The sequence below is a fragment of the Oryx dammah genome, unplaced genomic scaffold (genome assembly GCF_014754425.2).
Source record: "Oryx dammah isolate SB20612 unplaced genomic scaffold, SCBI_Odam_1.1 HiC_scaffold_26, whole genome shotgun sequence".
NCBI classification, from domain to species: domain Eukaryota; kingdom Metazoa; phylum Chordata; class Mammalia; order Artiodactyla; family Bovidae; genus Oryx; species Oryx dammah.
In genome coordinates, this window is record NW_024070210.1 from 78065426 (window position 1) to 78082125 (window position 16700).

Below are 16700 nucleotides of genomic sequence, written 5' to 3' on the forward strand. Positions count from 1 at the left end.
CTGCTTTTGAATATGCTATCTAGGTTGGTCATAACGTTTCTTCCAAGGAGTAAGCGTCTTTTAATTTCATGGCTGCAGTCACCATCTGCGGTGATCTTGGAGCCCCCAAAAATAAAGTCTTACACTGTTTCCACTGTTTCCCCATCTATTGCCCATGAATTGATGGGACCGGATGCCATGATCTTCATTTTCTGAATGTTGAGCTTTAAGCCAACATTTTCACTCTTCTCTTTCACTTTCATCAAGAGGCTTTTTAGTTCCTCTTAACTTTCTGCCATAAAGGTGGTGTTATCTGCATATCTGAGGTTACTGATATTTCTCCCGGCAATCTTGATTCCAGCTTGTGTTTCTTCCAGTCCAGCGTTTCTCATGATGTACTCTGCATAGAAGTTAAATAAGCAGGGTGACATTATACAGCCTTGACGTACACCTTTTCCTATTTGGAGCCAGTCTGTTTTTCCATGTCCAGTTCCAACTGTTGCTTCCTGACCTGCATACAGATTTCGCAAGAGGCAGGTTAGGTGGTCTGGTATTCCCATCTCTTTCAGAATTTTCCACAGTTTATTGTGATCCACACAGTCAAAGGCTTTGGCATAGTCAATAAAGCAGAAATAGATGTTTTTCTGGAACTCTCTTGCTTTTTCCATGATCCAGAGGATGTTGGCAATTTGATCTCTGGTTCCTCTGCCTTTTCTAAGTCCAGCTTGAACATCAGGAAGTTCACAGTTCACGTATTGCTGAAGCCTGGCTTGGAGAATTTTGAGCATTACTTTACTAGCATGTGAGATGAGTGCAATTGTGCGGTAGTTTGAACATTCTTTGGCACTGCCTTTCTTTGGGATTGGAATGAAAACTGACCTTTTCCAGTCCTGTGGCCACTGCTGAGTTTTCCAAATTTGCTGGCATATTGAGTGCAGCGCTTTCACAGCATGATCTTTCAGGATTTGAAAGAGCTCAACTGAAATTCCATCACCTCCACTAGCTTTGTTCGTAGTGATACTTTCTAAGGCCCACTTGACTTCACATTCCAAGATGTCTGGCTCTAGATGAGTGATCACATCATCATGATTACCTGGGTTATGAAGATCTTTTTTGTACAGTTCTTCCTTGTATTCTTGCCATCTCTTCTTAATATCTTCTGCTTCTGTTAGGTCCATAACATTTCTGTCTTTTATCGAGCCCATCTTTGTATGAAATGTTCCCTTGGTATCTCTAATTTATTGAAGAGATCTCTAGTCTTTCCCATTCTGTTCTTTTCCTCTATTTCTTTGCATTGATTCCTGAAGAAGGCTTTCTTATCTCTTCTTGCTATTCTTTGGAACTCTGCATTCAGATGTTTATATCTTTCCTTTTCTCCTTTGCTTTTTGCCTCCGCTCCTTTTCACAGCTATTTGTAAGGCCTCCCCAGACAGCCATTTTGCTTTTTTGCATTTCTTTTCCATGGGGATGGTCTTGATCCCTGTCTCCTGTACAATGTCACGAACCTCATTCCATAGTTCATCAGGCACTCTATCTATCAGATCTAGGCTCTTAAATCTATTTCTCACTTCCACTGTATAATCATAAGAGATTTGATTTAGGTCATATCTGAATGGTCTAGCGGTTTTCCCTACTTTCTTCAATTTGAGACTGAATTTGGTAATAAGGAGTTCATGATCTGAGCCACAGTCAACTCCTGGTCTTGTTTTTGTTGACTGTATAGAGCTTCTCCATCTTTGGCTGCAGAGAATATAATCAATCTGATTTTGGTGTTGACCATCTGGTGATGTCCATGTGTAGTCTTCTCTTGTGTTGTTGGAAGAGGGTGTTTGCTATGACCAGTGCATTTTCTTGGCAAAACTCTGTTAGTCTTTGCCCTGCTTCATTCCGCATTCCAAGGCCAATTTTGCCTGTTAATCCAGGTGTTTCCTGACTTCCTACTTTTGCGTTCCAGTCCCCTATAATGAAAAGGACATCTTTTTTGTGTGTTAGTTCTAAAAGGTCTTGTAGGTCTTCATAAAACCGTTCAACTTCAGCTTCTTCAGCGTTACTGGTTGGGGCATAGACTTGGATAACTGTGATATTGAATGATTTGCCTTGGAGATGAACAGAGATCATTTTGTCGTTTTTTAGATTGCATCCAAGTACTGCATTTTGGACTCTTTTGTTGACCATGACGGCTATTCCATTTCTTCTGAGAGATTCCTGCCCACAGTAGTAGATATAATGGTCATCTGAGTTAAATTCACCCATTCCAGTCCATTTTAGTTCGCTGATTCCTAGAATGTCAACGTTCACCCTTGCCATCTCTTGTTTGACCACTTCCAATTTGCCTTGATTCATGGACCTGACATTCCAGGTTCCTATGCAATATTGCTGTTTATAGCATCAGATCTTGCTTCTATCACCAGTCACATGCACAACTGGGTATTTTTTTGTTTTGACTCCATCCCTTCATTCTTTCTGGAGTTACTTCGCCATTGATCTCCAGTAGCATATTGGGCACCTAATGACCTGGGGAGTTCGTCTTTATCTGACAGAACGTGGTCCACTGGAAAAGGGAATGGCAAGCCACTTCAGTATTCTTGCCTTGAGAACCCCATGAACAGCATTATATCCAATAGTAGCTAATAAACGTGCAATATGTCCTTGATTTTACTATTTTTAGGGAAACCCAAATCAAGCCTCCCCTGATCCATCTGTGTCCTTTCAGCACCCTGAGTGTATCAGTGTAACTAGCTGGCTATCACACCAAAAGGATAAGGAAAAATAGTGACTATCTCTAGAAAAGTAAGTGATTAAGTAAATGTCCTAGAAGCTTCCATTACTGAACTGATGTGGGGGAAAAATGCAGGTCACAAGCCTGGCCATTGAAGGAAAGGAAGGTTTTAGTAGAATAAAATAGTTGCTATTTATTGAGCTTACTACATGTCAGGCACTGTAGGATGCATTTCCTATTCATTATCTAATTTAAATATCAAAACCCTATGGGACAGGTTTTATTGTTCCAGTTATTTTTATCTTTGAGAAATGAGACACAGCTTTCATAGCTGTGAAAAGAGTCTCAAACCTTTATTGTCATCCAGATTGTACCGTTTACAGGGCTCCTTGGAGAAGATTTGGATATGAGGAAGACTTGACCCAGAACAGGAAGAATGTATGTCTCAGTGCCAATGAGAATATGAGTTTAAACCAGAACCTAAAGAGATCTATGAAGAATGTTTCTATCAAGATCTACAAACTTTCTAGAACTACACCCAAGAAAAGATGTCTTTTTCGTCATAGGGGATTGGAATGCAAACATAGGAAGTCAAGAGATCCCTGGAGTAACAGGCAAGTTTGGCCTTAGAGTACAAAATGAAGCAGGACAAAGGCTAACAGAGTTTTACCAAGAAAACACACTGATCATAGCAAACACCCTCTTCCAACAACACGAGAGCCCACCCTACACATGGATATCACCAGAAGGTTAATACAGAAATCAGATTGATTATATCCTTTGCAGCTGAAGATGGAGGAAATCTATATAGTCACACAGTGAAAATCTGGAGCCGACTGTGGCTAATATCATGAGCTCCTTATTGCAAAATTCAGCCTTAAGCTGAAGAAAGTAGAGAAAACCACTAGACCATTTAGATATGATCTAAATCAAGAACTTTATGATTATAGAGTGGAGGTGACAAATAGATTCAGGGATTAGATCTCATAGACGGAGTTCCTGAAGAACTGTGATTGGAAGTTTATAACATTGTACAGAAGGCAGTGACCAAAACCATTCCAAAGAAAAAGAAATGCAAGAAGGCAAAATGTTTCTCAAAGAAGGGATTACAAAAAGCTGAGAAAAGAAGTAAGAGACAAAGAAGAAGGGGAAAGATATATCCAAATGAATGCAGAATTCCAGAGAATAGCAAGGAGAGATAAGAAATCTTTCTTAAGTGAACAAAGCAAAGAAATAGCAGGGAACAATAGAATGGGAAAGACTATAGACCTCTTCAAGAAAATTAGAGATACCAAGGGAATATTTCATGCAAAGATGGGCACAATAAAGGACAGAAATGGCAAGAATCTAACAGAAGCAGAAGAGATTAAGAAGAGGTGGCAAGAATACACAGAAAAATTGTACAATAAAGGTCTCAATGACCCAGATAACCACAATGTCACTCACCTAGGGCCAGGCATCCTGCAGTGTGAAGTCTGGTGAGCCTTAGGAAGCATTATTACAAACAAAGCTAGTGCAGATGATGGAATTCCAGCTGACCTTTTAAAATCCTAAATGATGATACTGTTAAAGTGCTGTACTCATTCTGCCAGCAGATTTTGAAAATTCAGCAATGGTCACAGGGGTAGAAAAGGTCAGTTTTCATTTCAATACTAAAGAAAGGCAATGCCAAAGAATGTTCAAACTATCGTACAATTGTGCTCTTTTCATAGATTAGCAAGGTAATGCACAAAATCCTTCAAGTAAGCTTAAACAGTATGTGAACCAAGAAATTCCAAATGTATAAGTTGGATTTAGAAAAGGCAGAGGAACCAGAAATCAAATTGTCAACATTCACTGGATCATAGAAAAAGTAAGGGAATTCCAGAAAAGCATCTACCTCTGCTTCACTGACTACACTAAAATCTTTAAATGTGTGGATCACAACAAACCGGAAAATTCTTAAATAGATAGGATATTAGTGCACCCTACCTGCCTCATGTGAAACCTGCACGCAGGCCAGGAAACAACAGTTAGAACTGGACACGGAACAACAAACTGGTTCAAAATTGGGAAAGGAGTAAGTCAAGGCTGTATACTGTCACTTGCTTATTTACATTGTGTGTAGAGTACATCACACATCATGGGAAATGCTGGGTTGGATGAATCACAAGCTGGAATCAAGATTGTCAGGAGAAATATCACCAACTTCAAATATGCAGATGATACCACTCTAATAGCAGAAAGAGAAAGGTAACTAAAGAGCCTCTTGATGAGGGTGAAGGACAAATTGACTTAAAACTCAACATTCAAAAAACTAAGATCTGATCCCATCACTTCATGGCAAATAGATGGGGAAAAAGTGTAAGCAGTCACAGATTTTATTTTCTTGGGCTCCAAAATCACTGCAGAAGATGACTGCAGCCATGATATTAAAAGACATTTGCTTCTTGGGAGGAAAGCTACGACAAACCTAGACAGCATATTAAAAAGCAGAGATATCACTTTGCCAACAAAGGTCCATAGAGTCAAAGCTATGTAGAGTCAGTAGTCATGTATGGATGTGAGAGGTGGACACTAAAGAAGGCTGAGTGCCGAAGAATTGAGGCTTTCTAATTGTGGTGCTGCAGAAGACCTTTGAGAGTTTCTTTGACAACAAGGATATCAAACCAGTCAATTCTAAAGGAAATCAACCCTGAATATTTATCAAAAAGACTGATGCTAAAGCTGAAGCTCCAAACCTTTGACCCCCTGATGTGAAGAGCTGACTCACTGAAAAGACTGTGATGCTGGGAAAGATTGAGGGCAGGAGGAGAAGGGGGTGACAGAGGACGAGATGACTGGATGGCATCATCCACACAATGGACATGGATTTGAGCAATTCTTGGCGATAGTGAAGGACAGGGAAGTCTGGTGTGCTGCAGTCCATGGGGTCACATAGAGTCAGACATGACTGAGTGACTGAACAATAAGACATCCATTGAGTATTTGTGAATGTTTGTTAAATGATCAAAGCATGATTATCATAACATTTACTCCCATGTCTTCAATAGAATTTTCCTCAGTCCTAGACTTGGATTTATTGTTTATTGTCCATTTTGTTCACAATTTATTGTTCATTTTGTTCACAATAATAACCCTCTGTTTATACTATTGGAGCCTTTTGTTTGGCATGCATTCCATAAAATTGGAAGATTGTTTTCAGAATAATTTAAAGAATTGTTCAACATAATTTTTTCATTAAATCATGAATAATGATTTTTTGGCTCATTCAGGATACAAGTAATTCTTGAGTGTCTACTGTGTACCAAGCTCTTTTATAAACATTAAATTACATGGCCTTTGAAGTAAAATTTGAATACAGGAAGGTTAGAGACAAAGGAAAACTTAAAGAGATCAACCAGTGAGAATCATATGACTGCAGTAAAGCAGTCAAAGATAATTAAAACACTGCTATGGAGTGTTTAGGATCAAGAACATACAGATGAGTACAGAGGTATTACAAGTAAGATGTGTGTGCTGTGTGCTAAGACGCTTCAGTTGCGTCTGACTCTGCGAGTCATGGACTGTAGCCCACCAGGCTCCTCTTTCCATTGAATTTTCTAGGCAGAATATTGGGTTGCCATGGGCTCTTCTCCAGGGGATCTTCCTGATCCAGGGATTGAACCCGGGTCTCTTAAGTTTCCTGCATTGGCAGGTGAGTTCTTTACCACTCGCGCCACCTGGGAAGCCCATTTACCTGCAAACTTGAGGGATTTTTCAGAAAGTTCCTTGCTGACTTTTGATCCAGATTTAGATCTGCAGTTCTTCTCTTCAGTCACAAGAGGGGGCGGATTCATCTGAAAACAGTGTTTCTGGGAGAAGGGAACAGAAATTTATTTTCCATTGATGTGCCCCCCAAAAGGAAAAATGACATACTTTCATCTTCTTTAGACAACTTGTGCCTTATTATCTCTTGTTGAATGTGTGCAGTCAAGGATTCAGGTTAGCCCAATAGCCTAAGCCCTTTCCAAGTACCTTCCTAACACACTCTCCCATTTCCCTGCTCTGATTATCCCTTCCCTTTTCTATTCCTGATACCCTTTTTTCCCTCCTCCAGCTTTTTCTACCACTCACACCCACCTCCATCCCACCTCCACTTTGTTTTTCCTTCATCTCTGTCGATTTCTCTGCCTTAGCATCCTTGCTGCACAACATCCACAAGCATTGGCATAGGGAACATGAGGATTAAGGACCACTGTTCAAGGAGGAGGTGAACACCATCTATGTCAATCAGTTCGTTTATTAAGATCAAATGCATGGAAAATGTCTACCTAGTTGGCAATAGATGCATGATTCCAAGAACCCTTACAAGAGCTGCTGCAAGTTCTAGGATGTGTAGCTATTAGTCTCAATGTTATTAATTTTTCTTGTCTCCCAGAGCACATCACTGCCTACTTTAAAATCTCTCATTAATTTTCTGGAATGTGGATGGAACTTTTCATCATTTTATGACACAGAACTCAGTACATTTTTCTGGGATTAAACCATGCATTCCTCAAGCTTCATGGAGCATCAGCTGTTTCTTAAGAAACAAATGAAAGAGCAATGGTTGTGTATAGACACATCATTGTGATTGGTGTTCCTTTTCCTGAGCCAGACATTAAACTTCATAGATGATTTCACTGTGAGCTGGGGATGTTTCACCATCTTCGGGGGACATGACTAAAACCTGGGAGGAAGACATAGATAAGGAACTGCTTGATCATTGGCTGAGAAGGTCCTGGCAACAACACAGCAGTATCTGTGCTGGTTGCAAGTTTTTACTGACAGCTGTTGCCTCTGTTCTCTGGAACCTCCTCAAGCCAAGGATCAGACACAAGCCTGAGCTCTGGGCCCATGGTCCTAGCTTGTCCTTGAAGTATGAGGCTGGGGACTGTATTTCTGACCTTGGGTAAGTGTTGAGGCCAAAGAGCCACAAAGAGTCACTTACTCTCTACTCCTTTCCCTGTGCTTTATTCAGCATTATAGTGATGGAACTGAGAAATGATCTGTGGGTTTGGTAAAGAGGACCATCTTCTACATTACAGTTTAAATCATAGGCACGATACCAGAAGAGTCCTTAGCAGTAAGCAGGTTGTAGGAATTCTCTGGGCTTATTAAGCCAAGGACCCATGGAACAAAGCCTATGGAATCTCTGATTCTTGCCATGTATCTTTGGTCTCTATAATATTGTTGTTGTCCAGTTGCTAAGTTGTATCTAACTTTTTATGACCAAATGGACGTCAGTATGCCAGGCTCCTCTGTCCTCTACTATCTCCTGGAGTATGCTCAAATTCATGTCCATTGAGACGGTGATGCTGTTTAACCATCTCATCCTCTGATGCCCCCTTCTCCTTTTGCCTTCAATCTTTCCCAGAATTAGGGTATTTTCCAATGAGTCAGCTCTTCTCATCAGGTGGTCAAAATATCGGAGCTTCAGTTTCAGCATCAGTCTCTCCAGTGAATATTTAGGGCCCATTTCCTTTAGGATAACGGGTTTGATTTCCTTGCAGTCCAATAATGAACATCAAAAATATTTTTACAGGACATAAGTAGAAACACAAGAGTAGGGGTTAGAGCCAGACAGTTACAGGAAGCTTATGCCTTTGATCCATGGAATTACACTGTTTTGTGCTCTGGAGTTAATTTGGTTTCTTAACCCCCCAGGGACTGTAATTGATGCTAAGACCACCCAGCCCAGCTCCATTGATTGTGCTGAAGGAGAGGAGGTAAACCTGCCTTGTAACCACTCTACCTTTGGTGGAGATGAATATATACATTTGTATCGGCAAAATCCCAATCAGAGTCCACAGTATGTCACACATGGCTTACGAGACACAGTGAACAGCAGCATGGCCTCTCTGCACATAGCTTCAGACAGAAAGTCCAGCACCTTGGTCCTGCCCCAGGTCACCCTGAGAGATGCCGCTGTGTACTACTGCATCGTGAGAGAGGCACACTGGGACAGATGGGGCTGCATCTGTGCAGTATCTCTGGTGGCAGGAAGTGGGGACACAGCGGGGAGAGCAGTCACGAGAGCAAATCTAGAGTCATCTAGAAGGAGAGTCAGAGAGCAGTAAGAGATGAGGAAAATGAAGGGCAGGAAAAGGGGAGAAGGTGGATAAAGAAAAGGACAAGGAAGAAATGCTTCATTGATTGATGTGGCTGAGACAAATTATGGGTATACTAAGAATCCTAATTGCAACATAGAAATAAAGTGAGAAGCATTAGCAATTTTTCATAGTTCTTTCTCATGTCAATAAAATGTTAGTTCCAGTGTGTTAGTCTTAACCTAAAAGTGAGAAAAATACAAATAATTCTCCTGTTCCAAAGTTTTCTTTCATATCCGACTCTTTGAGACCTCAAGAACTGTAGCCTGCCAGGCTCCTCTGTCCTTGGGATTTTCCAGGGAAGAATACTGGAGTGGGTTGCCATTTCCTTCTCCAGAAAATCTTCCCAATCCAGGGATCAAATCTGGACTCCTTTGTCTCCTGCATTGTAGGCAGATTCTTTACCACTGTGCCACCTGGGAAGTGGTCCAATTCATTCTTTATAACGCCTGTGTAGTACTCTGAAACGTGCCAGGGTCCAGCCCCTGTGGATCCAGGGTGATTCAAAGGGGAGACGGATAGGCGAGGAAAACTTATTTATTTATTAATATAGAAATATAAGATTAGATTATGAAGAAGTAGTATAGTAGGAAATTTAGGCAGAGAAAAGGAGGCTAAATAACTTGGCTTATGGGGAAAACCAATAAAATTCCAGACAATGAACTTGCACCATCTAGGTTAGGCCACCGGTGTCCGTTTGAATATCAGAGAGTGCCCCGCCTTGGGCTCTCTCTCTTATGGATCTTAGAAGCCAGGACAAGTAAGGAGACATGGTGAGCCTCCCTGCTCCAGATGAGAATTCAGCTGGAAAAAGAAAAGAACGACATGGGGAAGCCCAGCATTGGTGCAAGACTCCAAAAATCTTATTTTTCAAAATCAGCTTATATACCCCAAGTTGTACATAAAGAAATAATGGAATATGCAGAGCTATGCAGGGGCAGCAGTCCTGACCCTCATTGAGACAAGGCTTTCTTTTTGCATAACCTCCCGTATACAACAGGTCTCAGGTGGTTTACATTATCTTTTGGCCAAGAGGCCTGTTAACATTTTTATGGCTCTCTTCCTGGATAATTGTCTATCAACCAGAAAACTCCTTTTCCCTAGAAGAGTTTTTTCTTTACTCTGCATCACCCTCTAAGTAGTAAATAAAGTTACATTCCTGTAGAACAAAGGTGCAGTGGGTTATTTCAAAGAAAGTACTTAACTCAAAGATCTAATGTTGCTAATACCAGGTCTACTACCTGTTTTTCTATATACCAACTATATCTAAAAATAAAAGATATGAAAATTTGGCAGCAAGTATTGGCTCAACAAATGAAACCTTTAATCAGTCCTATTCTAATGATTTTGACTCCTTGGAAGCCCCTACATTCCTAGGATGTTTTAAGCTTCCTGTGCCTCCTGCAGTCAGGAAGCCTCAAACAATCACAGGCGCAGCTGTACGAGTCCTGCAGGCAGGCTAGAAAGCCATCAGAGGGGTTTTTGGATTGAAACACTCATATTATGCCCAGGAGATTTATTATCTAAAAGCTCTAATGTTTTCCAGAAAAAGGTGGTGGAGGGACAGCCCCCTGTTAATGACAGAAGAGTAGGTGGAAAGCATAACACAGTAAAGCAGGCAGACTCTGGTCTTGGGGGGTGGATGCTCAGGAAATTACAGGGGGAACCCCTGAAGCCTGATCACCTCCTTGCGTTTTGTCAGGTTTCCTTCCGCATGACCTTGTCATGGGTGGGATTCCTCACGCGGGCCCCTGGCATCAACGTTATATTATTAACTACTTTTCCCATCAATAAATATTTGTTTCTATTACTGTGCTATCATAAAGAGTGTTGTCTTTATATAGCCTTGTAGACTGACTTTTGTATATATGGAGACATATTTATTGTAATCGAATTTCTTAAACTGGAATGGCTGTTTGCAAAACAAGGTGCATTTAAAGTTTTTTTGATAAAGTGACAACTTTCCATTCAAGTAGTATAAACAATTATTCTTCAACTAACAAGAAGTGAGAAGGTGCAGTTTGCATCTTCTAAAAATTGAGAATTACCAGCCTTTTTCATTTTAGCAATCCAAATGTACTTTATCTATAGCATTTTACTGATACCTACTGCTTTTGAGCAATTTTTAAATCTGTATATTGGCACTCCTTCATTCGACATTGGTCATATGCTTATTCCTATCTTTTGACCATTTTTTCCATTAGATTAGTTTTATTTTTATTTGCTAGAATTATCTTGATATCTTACTTGATAATTCAACTTTTATATTTGTTAGTATGTTTTATTCTAACATACAACCATTCATTTTTAAAATGATGTCTTTAGTTCTTATACTGTCAAATCTATCAAACATTTCTTTTTGGCTTTAAAATCACTGTCTTTTTCAGTTCAGTTCATTTCAGTTCAGTCACTGAGTCGTGTCCGACTCTTTGCAACTCCATGAATTGCAGCACGCCAGGCCTCCCTGTCCATCACCAACTCCTGGAGTTCACTCAAACTCACGTCCATTGAGTCGGTGATGCCATCCAGCCATCTCATCCTCGGTTGTCCCCTTCTCCTCGTGCCCCCAATCCCTCGCAGCATCAGAGTCTTTTCCAATGAGTCAACTCTTTGCATGAGGTAGCCAAAGTACTGGAGTTTCAGCTTTAGCATCATTCCTTCCAAAGGACACCCAGGACTGATCTCCTTTACAATGGACTGGTTGGATTTCCTTGCAGTCCAAGGGACTCTCAAGAGTCTTCTCCAACACCACAGTTCAAAAGCACCAATTCTTCAGAAAGCCCTAAATGTATCTTTTAATCTTCATTACCATTTAGTGAATTATTATGAGACCTATGCACCTATTAGAAAGCTAAGCCTCAAAGAGATTTTATTTTATTTTTATTTTTTTATTTTTTATTTTACTTTACAATTCTGTATTGGTTTTGCCATACACTGACATGAATCCACCATGTGTGTACAAAAGTTGCCTATCTTCAGTCTTAATATGTCTTAGCCCAACTATTACACTTAATTTTAAATTTGCTAATGTCAAGCTCCAAAATCTTGGCATGTGTTGCTCAATATGGCCTTGCTGGAAGCAATAGTAAGAAGAAAGCCCCCAAATAATGAGTCAACTGGAAAGTCAGTGGAATGAATCACAATACCCATCACAGAAGGTGAAACATTTCAGGGCAAAATGTCAAGTGTTAAAATAAAAAGCGTATGTTGTAATTCCAGAAAAGCAATAATCCTTAATCTGTAGAGAAACATGCTGCTGCTGCTGCTGCTAAGTCTCTTCAGTCGTGTCTGACTCTGTGCGACCCCATAGACGGCAGCCTACCAGGCTCCCTCATCCCTGGGACTCTCCAGGCAAGAACACTGGAGTGGGGTGCCATTTCCTTCTCCAATGCATGAAAGTGAAAAGTGAAAGTGAAGTCGCTCAGCCATGTCCAACTCTTAGCGATCCCATGGACTGCAGCCTACCAGGCTCCTCCGGCCATGAGATTCTCCAGCCAAGAGTACTGGAGTGGGGTGCCATTGCCTTCTCCGGAGAGGTGCTGTAGCACTTTCCAAATACCAGCATATCCCTCCAGTCACTTTTTCACTCATTTCTTCCTCTTCACAGACTTTGAGCTCACTTTCCTTTTCTTCACTTCACTATTCCTGAAACATATCTTTTCATTCCTTTTGTTTATTGAAGTATTGTCAGTCATCAGCACAGTACCCAACATATAGAAGGTGTTCAATAAAAAGAAATATTCATGACTGATGTTACTAATAATTACTAGGGATGCAATAAAATATTGAAAGCGTGAGTTAGATCTTCTATAAAAATAGAAGAGAGAGTCAACCTCATATGGATTTCATAATAAAGACAGGGTTATATTTGAAAAATACTTATTTATTCATAAACTCATTAATCCTTTCTTTTTATTTCCATTTCTTTTCCTTCCTTCCTTGCTCTTTCCTTTCCTTCTTTTCTCTCTTTACTCCTTTTTCCTGTCATTATTGGTGAAATAGGTCATGTGAAACTTTAGTTTATTCCAATACAAAATTCTTTCTTCCATTAAAATTCCCAGTATGTTGTGCTTCTCATAAAGTGGTTGACACCACATATTTTGAAAGATTAAAATTTAGTGTTTAACTAGAGTCCCCTGCAAAAAGGCAGGGAATTCTCCTGATTTTAGAAAAATGGATACAAAAAATAGTTACTTGGAAATCAACTGGTATTCTCATTCAATTCATCTTCCATAACTATAAGCCAACAAAGGTATTAAAAGTCCATATGGTATTTCAGCAAACCCATGCCCATAGGAAGCACAGTGCTTGGCAATCCAAAAGTGGTGAAAAGATTTTAAAAAGCCTTTTTTGATTTCTATTTTTTCATATCTGTTGAGAAATAACCCTTATCAAGAAAAATGAAGTTCCATTCTTTTTTTTTTTACTTTATTATTTTTTTTTCACTTTATTATTATTTTTTTCTTACTTATACCAAACGTGTCCTGCTTTAAAACATTCTACTGACTTTATCTTTAGAAATTAGAGAATTAATGAGTGCTGTTTAATAGAACTGTCCTTAGTTCTATCACTAATTCTACCAATAGAGATTCACCATGAGTATATGATCTCATGAGAAAAATAATAGGAGTTAGTAACTTGGAGCTCCATTGGCACACTGCGTATTTTAACTGTTTTCCCCTACAACTGATACATTAGTAAATTGAATCAGGAAGAGATTGTTGGCAGTGAGCAATGAGGATTCTAATGTTTCACAAATTCTACCTGCATGCACATCTGAGAGACTGAATCTAAAGTTAGAAGAATATCTAATAATTTGTTCATTACACCAGGATTGCATAAAACTGGCAACATAGTAAGTGATTTTTAAATTAACTCATAACAAGTGTATACACAATATAGAACATAGAGAAGAAAGCATCCTGGGCACAAAGAGGATGAGAAAACTTAAAAAATAATTCATTTTAGTAGTTAGAATGAAAGTTCAGAAAACTACATCACCCATGTAATAAATACACAATAACTATAAAAGGTAAAGAAAAATTCTAAAACTAGAAGAAAACCTGAAATAAAGAAGAATGATATGACCAGATGGAGAGGGTGACAAAGTAAAATTTTATGAAAAAATACTGGAAGGGTATTAAACTAAAAATTGGAAAATATTTGCATTCATGTGCCAAGGATAAAGTATTTTCATTTATATGTCACATTCAATCATTTTTCCTATGGAAAAGTGTATTATGGTCTTCAGATCATGTGTAAATAGCAGTCAGAATGCAGATCTGAATGTAAGAATAATGCATGAAGTTAACAGAAAAAATTCAGAACTTGTTCATTACTTTGTGTTAGATACACATTTCTTAAACAGGACACAAGTACGGCTAAGCATCAAAACTAGCCTATATTCATATATACATTCATTTTTGTGGTCATTTTTCTGTATAGCAGAGATGGGCACAACATTGTAAACCAACTACCCTTTATTAAAAAACTTATCTATATTAAAATTATTTCAAGAGTTAAAAGGATAACTAGAAAATCTATTAAAGGATAACTAGTGAATATATTTACAGTATTATTATCTTATCAAAGTTAATGTTGATTATCAAAATATCATATTATCAAATATATATCAAATATATTATCAAAGGGCTCATTTTGATATAAAAATATCTCCTTCAAATCAACAAGAAAACAAGCAAATTGATAGAAAAGACAAAAGTTTGAAGTAGGCATTTGACAACAGAAGATATTCAAATGGTCAATAAACATGTCATTCCTATAAGATACATAAACTGACATAGCTAGTTTACACTGGTAGAAATCAGAATACTGTTATATGTGGGTCAATATCATAAAGAGAGCATTGAAGGGCTGGTAATGCTCTGTTTCTTGATCTGAGTGCTGGTTATAAGAGTGCTGGTTACGTGAAAATTTACCAGGCTGTACCCTTATATTACATTTTCTTATACAAATATAATACTGCAATAAAAACTAAAATGATACATGATGACCTCCTACTAATAATAAGGTGACAATGAACTAAAACTGAAATTCCAGGTGCTTTCATTCTAGTCTTCCTTTTCCACTCCTGAAATAGTTAAGTAAGAACACATTTGTGAAACAAGCACAACTTCCGACCATGGGTAAGCCTTCTGTTAATAGACCGTAGATGAGAAATGTGTTATTGGTCTTTTTCATCTCTCCGGGATACAAATGTGACTTTTGACCTTTGGTATGTAGTATCAGGACTCCCCTGGTGGCTCAGCGGTAAAGAGTTCAGTCATGTCTGACTCTTTGTGACCCCATGAACTGCAGCATGCCAGGCCTCCCTATCCATCACCAACTCCTGGAGCCCACTCATACTCATGCCCATTGAGTCAATGATGCCATCCAACCCTCTTATCCTCTGTCTTCCCCTTCTCCTCCTGCCCCCAAGCCCTCCCAGCATCAGGGTCTTCCAATGAGTCAACTCTTTGCATGAGGTGGCCAAAGTACTGGAGTTTCAGCTTCAGCATCATTCCTTCCAAAGAATACCCAGGGCTGATCTCCTTCAGAATGGACTGGTTGGATCTCCTTGCAGTCCAAGGGACTCTCAAGAGTCTTCTCCAACACCACAGTTCAAAAGCATCAATTCTTCGGTGCTCAGCTTTCTTCACAGTCTAACTCTCACATCCATACATGACCACTGGAAAAACCATAGCCTTAACTAGACGGACCTTTGTTAGCAAAGTAATGTTTCTGCTTTTGAATATGCCATCCAGTTTGGTCATAACTTTCCTTCCAAGGAGTAAGCGTCTTTTAATTTCATGGCTGCAATCACCATCTGCTGTGATTTTGGAGCCCCAAAAAATAAATTCTGACATTGTTTCCACTGTTTCCCCATCTATTTCCCATGAAGTGATGAGACCAGATGCCATGATCTTAGTTTTCTGAATGTTGAGAATAATTGACTTCAAATGACAGATATTGGGTTGGCCAAAAAGTGTCTTCATGTTTCCTGTAACGTCTTGCATGTGGTGATTTGACTGGGAAGAAATAGGCTGCCTCAGGAAGGAAGCTCAGAGTCAGTGCACAAAGGGTTGTTTTGGTTTTTATTTTTTCCTTCTTCTTCTGGTAAGTGAAATAGTTTCTACTGCTTTGTCCTTTCTTGTAGAATAGTATAGAAATATTCTGAGAATAGGAGCAAGACTCAAAAATGAGGAAAAAAATAAGCAATCATAGCAAACACTGCTGGGTATATTCATTCCAACAACAACATCTCAATCTCTCAATATAACACCCTAATGAACTGATTTTCCCTGAACAGAATGAACATGATAGACCATGGAAACTTATAAAAATACATGAAATATACCATTTAAACTGCCAAATATACCTCAAAAAATATTAAGCTCTCTCTTGTGGATAGCCTCCTTTTGCAATTTGAGAGTTTGGCTCCCAAATCCTCAGCGTTCTGTGCATTGCCTGTGACTGAGTGCCTATGCTAGGGAAAGTGTTGTGCGAGGTGATCTTCAGGTGTGTTCTCACTCACTTCTTATCCTAACCCTTCAAGGTTGGGTCCACGCTACTTTAGGGAGGCAACGTAACAGTGCTTGAGATGGAAGACTTGGATTATGTTCCTAGATCTATCACTCATTAGTTGAGTGATCTTGGGGGTGTCACTTAATTATTTTTATGCTTCAGTTTCCTCATATCTGCAATGTGGATATTGATAGAATCTACCATGCAGGGTTGTTAGGAGAAGTGAATGAGATGATGAATGCCAATGTGAGCCCAGTGCCCAGCAGGATACTGACTATTCACAGAAATGGAAATTGAACATGAGAGAGGTTCAATACCTTGCTTGGTGTTGCAGAGTAAGTGTCAGAGTGGAGCCCTCCCTCCATACC

At 39.3% G+C, this 16700-nt stretch overlaps 1 gene segment (V, D, J or C); it reads left to right on the forward strand.

Annotated features, from left to right (window-relative positions):
- Positions 1-7579: 7579 nt before the first annotated feature.
- On the forward strand, positions 7580-8778 carry LOC120853731. The segment is given in 2 exon segments: positions 7580-7610; positions 8366-8778. Coding segments are annotated over 2 exon segments (444 nt in total).
- The last annotated feature ends 7922 nt before the right edge of the window (positions 8779-16700 follow it).